General features: G+C 52.8%; 2 protein-coding genes across 2 annotated transcripts in view; one reads left to right on the top strand and one right to left on the bottom strand.

Annotated features, from left to right (window-relative positions):
* Positions 1–3510, bottom strand: part of PTSG_09205 (uncharacterized protein) — a gene marked incomplete at its 3' end in the record, with an annotated part of 9117 nt that extends 5607 nt beyond the window's left edge. Inside the window, exons 1-9 of the mRNA XM_004989399.1 lie at positions 3209–3510; positions 2885–2966; positions 2144–2531; positions 1822–1929; positions 1427–1535; positions 1114–1194; positions 788–855; positions 490–565; positions 1–6 (exon numbers count right to left, since the gene is read on the bottom strand). The exon at positions 1–6 is cut by the window's left edge and continues 47 nt beyond it. Of these exons, the coding sequence (XP_004989456.1) occupies positions 1–6; positions 490–565; positions 788–855; positions 1114–1194; positions 1427–1535; positions 1822–1929; positions 2144–2531; positions 2885–2966; positions 3209–3263 (973 nt within the window). The 5' untranslated portion in view covers positions 3264–3510. The remainder of the gene's footprint in view (positions 7–489; positions 566–787; positions 856–1113; positions 1195–1426; positions 1536–1821; positions 1930–2143; positions 2532–2884; positions 2967–3208) is intronic.
* A 15-nt stretch (positions 3511–3525) lies between these two features.
* The window catches only part of PTSG_09204 (mbre TPR repeat protein), a 4672-nt gene continuing 3197 nt past the window's right edge, over positions 3526–5000 (top strand). Inside the window, exons 1-4 of the mRNA XM_004989398.1 lie at positions 3526–3732; positions 4038–4117; positions 4421–4577; positions 4741–4808. Of these exons, the coding sequence (XP_004989455.1) occupies positions 3648–3732; positions 4038–4117; positions 4421–4577; positions 4741–4808 (390 nt within the window). The 5' untranslated portion in view covers positions 3526–3647. The remainder of the gene's footprint in view (positions 3733–4037; positions 4118–4420; positions 4578–4740; positions 4809–5000) is intronic.

Genomic DNA, 5000 nt, shown 5'->3' with positions numbered 1-5000 from the left:
AGTTGGCTGCAATGCGAACATGATCGTGGTGGTGATGGTGGTGGTGGTGGTGGTCGTGGTGGTGGTGGTGGGGTTGAGGAAATGTGCGGCATCAGGCGCACACGTGGACGAAAACAATGGAAGCATGCATATAATCACCATCAACAACGGAAGCATGCACGTAATCACCATCAACAACCGAGGCATACACATAATCACCATCAACAACGGAAGCATGCATGTAATCACCATCAACAACGGAAGCATGTATATAATCACCATCAACAACGGAAGCATGTACATAATCACCATCAACAACGGAAGCATGTACATAATCACCATCAACAACGGAAGCATGCACATAATCACCATCAACAACGTCAACCATACACATAATCACCATCAACAACCGAGGCATACACATAATCACCATCAACAACCGAGGCATACACATAATCACCATCAACAACGTCAACCATAACGTCAACCATAACACAATCACACACTCACCGCCGTCCTTAAGGCCGTGTTCAGTCTGCAGAATGCGGCACAGCCCGTCAACCAGCTGCCCAAGATACTTCATGCGCTGTGCACACACACACACACGTGTGCGTGTGCGTGAACGATGTGAGGGATTGCGTGAACATGACGCGCAGGGCGGCAGTGAGCATGCCCATGTGTATGCTTGTGTGTGTGTATGCTTGTGTGCATGTGTGTGTGTGTGTGTGTGTGTGTGTGTGTGTGTGTGTGTGTGTGCGTGCGTGTGTGTGTGTATGTGTGTGTATGTGTATGTGTGTGCGCAACATACGTCATCGGCTGTTGCGAAGATGGTTCGACGGATGGAGGCGAGCTGGACCAGACAGTTGAGTGCATGGCCTGACAAGCAAAGATGGTTGATCATAAGGAGGATGGGACGAGAAGGGTGTGACGTGAGGACACAGGTGATGTTTAAACACAGCTTGTTCCTCCCAACACACGCACGTACAAACACACAAACACATAAGCACACGCACACGCACACGCACACGCACACGCACACGCACACGCACACGCACACGCACACGCACACGCACACGCACACGCACACGCACACGCACACACGTGCATCCAGCCGCATCTGCGATTGCAACTCACTTGAGAGCGGGGGTTCGAGGTTGAGGTACAACTCAAAGAAGAGTGGCAGCATGTTGTTCGTCGTCAGCGTCTCCTTCCACGCTGTGATCGGCCACATATGGTGTGTGTGTGTTTATGTGTGTGTGAGTGCGTTTGTGTTTGTGTTGTTGATTAGAACAGGAGAAGCACACTGCAATAGCTATTCAAAACGCACACACACACATACACACATCAACACATCAACACACATCAACACACAACTACACACAACTACACACATCTACACCACCACCGCCACCCCTGCTGTCCCCCCCCCGCGCTGGCGTGTACGTACTTGATGGGACCTGGACGGTCTTGAGGTCATCTGTTGTCTCGTCGACACACGAGCCGATAAAGTCGTAGCTCAGGCACCCGCGGCACAGCTGCAGCACCCACCCAAGCAGCTGTACAACGCAATCCATGGTGGTGGTGATGATGAAGGGGTGGGAGTGGTGGTGTGAGACGGAAGCGCGTGCGGCCACGTAAACAACATGTTAAGTTCAACAAGAGAGAGAAGGAGAATGTGTGTGTGTGTGTGTGTGTGTGTGTGTGTGTGTGTGTGTGTGTGTGTGTGTGTGTGTGTGTGTCAAAACGCATGCGTGTCGCGAGCCTTCATCAACATACCAGTGAAACCACCATCACATTTTCACCACCACCACCACCACCACCACATTATCGCTGCCGCCATACCATGGCTGGGTCGGCGGTATCGGCCGTCTTGCAAACGACCTTATCCAGCACCGTCAGCGCGAGCTGGAACACGTTCAGCAGATCCTCCTCCCGAAAGCTCGACGACACCTGGCACACATGATGGGAGTTGTGATTGGGATGGTGATGGTGGTGATGGTGACCACGAGTGGAGGTGTACGATGTATGCGACGCCTGTTCGAGTTCCCGAATCGTGCACGCGCACACAAACAAGCAAACACACACACACACAGGCAAACACGCACGCACACACACAGGCACACAAACCTAGCATACACACATACATGCACACAATTGCATCTACCTTGCGGTGCTTGGCGAGGCCCTGGATGTTGTCTGGGCGGTTCATCTCGGCAACTTGAAAGTGCAGCAGCTGCAGCCCGCGTTCGAGCCGATATCCGCCGGCGTCCACAAACCGCATTGCGTCGTCCATGACCGTGCGGAACGGGTAGTTGTCCATGCCGTCCGTCTCAAACCAGCACAGCTTGGTGATGCGCCCGCACAGCTTGCACAGCTCCGTGGTCACATATGGCTCCTGCGACTCGGCCTCAAACAGCGCCTGCAGCGCCCACGTCTTGAGCTCGAGCTTCTGCTCCACCGTCACCTCGCTCAGCGGCTTGGACACGATCGACGTCAGCGTCTGCGCGGCAACATACTGCGCATACCCAAGGCTTGTGTTCTGGAAGATGTACCTGCGTTAGTGCGTGAGAGTGTGTGTGTCGCGTGTTACGTGTGTGTGTTTGTGAGTGGGTGTTTGTGTGTGTGTGTGTGTGTGTGTTTGTGTTTGTGAGTGTGTGTGAGTGTGTGTGTGTGTTTGTGTGTGTGTGTGTGTGAGTGTGTGTGTGTGTGATGGAAATCAAAGAAGAGCAGGAAGCTCAAACAAGGAGCATGGTGCAATCAACGAGAAGCGAGCAAGAATATCGTGTGGCAAGGGCAGCAAGTCCCAGCCAATTCTCGGCTCACATGCACGCACAGAGGTACACACACTCTCTCTTGCGCACACTCGTGACAGCAGAACAGAGCGAGGTGCCAGGTGAAAGCTCACTTGCTGTTCTGGAGAGCATCGGGCTGGGAGTCAAGGGTGAGGATGAACTGCTGCGCTTCCTGCCGCTGGTCACGGTCTTGCCCTGGGGGACAAGCAAGCCACGGGGCGGGAAGCAAGGGACGCGGACAACACAATGGTAGTATTGGAGATGAGAAGACGCAACGATGGCGACCATACACACGCATACAGTCAGTCACAACACACAACATCACGTTCATCCCCACGCTCACTCTCACACACGCACATACACATACACACATACACACATACACACACACACACATACACATACATACACACATGCATCCGCGCATCCACACGAACCGTCGTAGAGCTCGCGGCAGAGGAGCTCAAACTGTTGGATGTATCCGCTCGACATGGTGGCGGCCGTCTGCAACAAATGGCGCTTTCTGCTGAAGGCCAGGGGGGCTCAAAGCAGCAAAGAAGGAAGCCCTCGGGCAGTGCGACACCACAGCAAGCCGACACACACGCGCCACACGAAGCCTGTTTCTGAAGCGTGGGTACTGCCTCTGGCAGTGAGCACGGGCAGCAGGTTGAGTGGCGGTTCTGATTCGCCAAACAGCAGCAGCGAGAAGGTGTCAGCGATTGTGGAAGTTCAAATAATAAAATTGGGGAAATGGTGGGCATTGATTTGATGCACAACTAACACACAACTGCCAAGCAAGAAGATCAACCAAAGAGCAAGCAAGAAGCAGGAAGCAAAGCAGATACACACACGCTTTCCACAGACAGACGGACGGAGATGGCTGCGGGGTCTGGGTTTGTGCTGGTGTTGTTGTCATGGCTGGGATCGGCGATCCTGTTTGTCTTTGGCATCCTATGCCTCGGTGAGTGTGTGTGTGTGTGTGTGTGTGTGTGTGTGTGTGTGTGTGTGTGTGTGTGTGTGTTTATGTGTGTGTGTGTGTGTGTGTGTGTGTGTGTGTGTGTGTGTGTGTGTGCGTGTGCTGTGTGTGTGTGTGTGTGTGTGTGTGTGTGTGTGTGTGTGTGGTGGTGGTGGTGGTGGTGGGTATGTGTGTGTTTATGTGTGTGTGTGTGTGAAGTGGAGTGGTACGATGTGGCTATTCCTTCACGTTGACCATGGTACCAATTGCACCGACCAACGACGCGCACTTGGGTGGAATTCTTGTTGCAGCGGCTGGATTGTTCTACATGGCTGAGTTTGTGGAGGAAAACACGGTCCTAACGAAGAAGTCTCTGCAGAAGATCCTCATCGTACGTGAAGTGGTGTTTCTACGTCTCTGTGTGTGTGTGTTGGGAGGGGAGGCGTGTTTTCTTGCTTAGTTTGAGGATGTGTGTGTGTGTGTGTGTGTGTGTGTGTGTGTGTGTGTGTGTGTGTGTGTGTGTGTGTGTGTGTCTTTCTGCCTTTGTAAATCATGGATCCCTCGAATGACATGACACGCACACGTAAATACATACTCGCAAGTGCACAAACACAACTACACAAAACTACACACAACGACACACACTCGCACACATATACGCACACACACTCACACTCACATGCACACGCTGCAGGGCGTGGTTGTGGTGCAAGTGCTTGTTGGGGTGCTGTCAACGGTGTCGATCTGGCCCGTGACTCTCGTCGGTCTGGTCGCCCATGGGCTGTATGCGCAGCTCCTGGTCACCTTCCCCTACTTTGATCTCTCATCCCCCAAGTTTATCGGCAGTGCAGGTTGGTGTGTTTGTGTGTCTGTGTGTGCGTGTGTATCTGTGTCTGTGTGTGTGTCTGTGCGTGTCTGTCTGTCTGATGACGCATGTTGTTCTGGTCTCCTTTCTCCAACCTACTCTTCTCATCATCTCCACCCCTCCGCACTGTCCTGCCATCGACTGTGCAGTGCTGTTGGTCATCCACCACTTTGTTGTGTTCTCCCACTTTTCATACCGGTACTATCCATTTGATCAGGTCCGTCATGGCTGTGTGTGTGTGTGTGTGTGTGTGTGTATATGTGTCTGCACCTGTGTCTGCACCTGTGTCTGAGGCTGTGAGACCATCGAATGTGCACAGGCACCTACATGCACACACACACGCACATACATACATACTTCAGCGTGCACTCACCGTTCCCTCTCCAATCGCAGGTTGTGGCATACTTTA

Source organism: Salpingoeca rosetta, assembly GCF_000188695.1.
Source record: "Salpingoeca rosetta unplaced genomic scaffold supercont1.29, whole genome shotgun sequence".
Taxonomy (NCBI): Eukaryota; class Choanoflagellata; order Craspedida; family Salpingoecidae; genus Salpingoeca; species Salpingoeca rosetta.
Note: the sequence above shows the minus strand (reverse complement) of the source record. Positions and strands in the feature narration are given on the sequence as shown.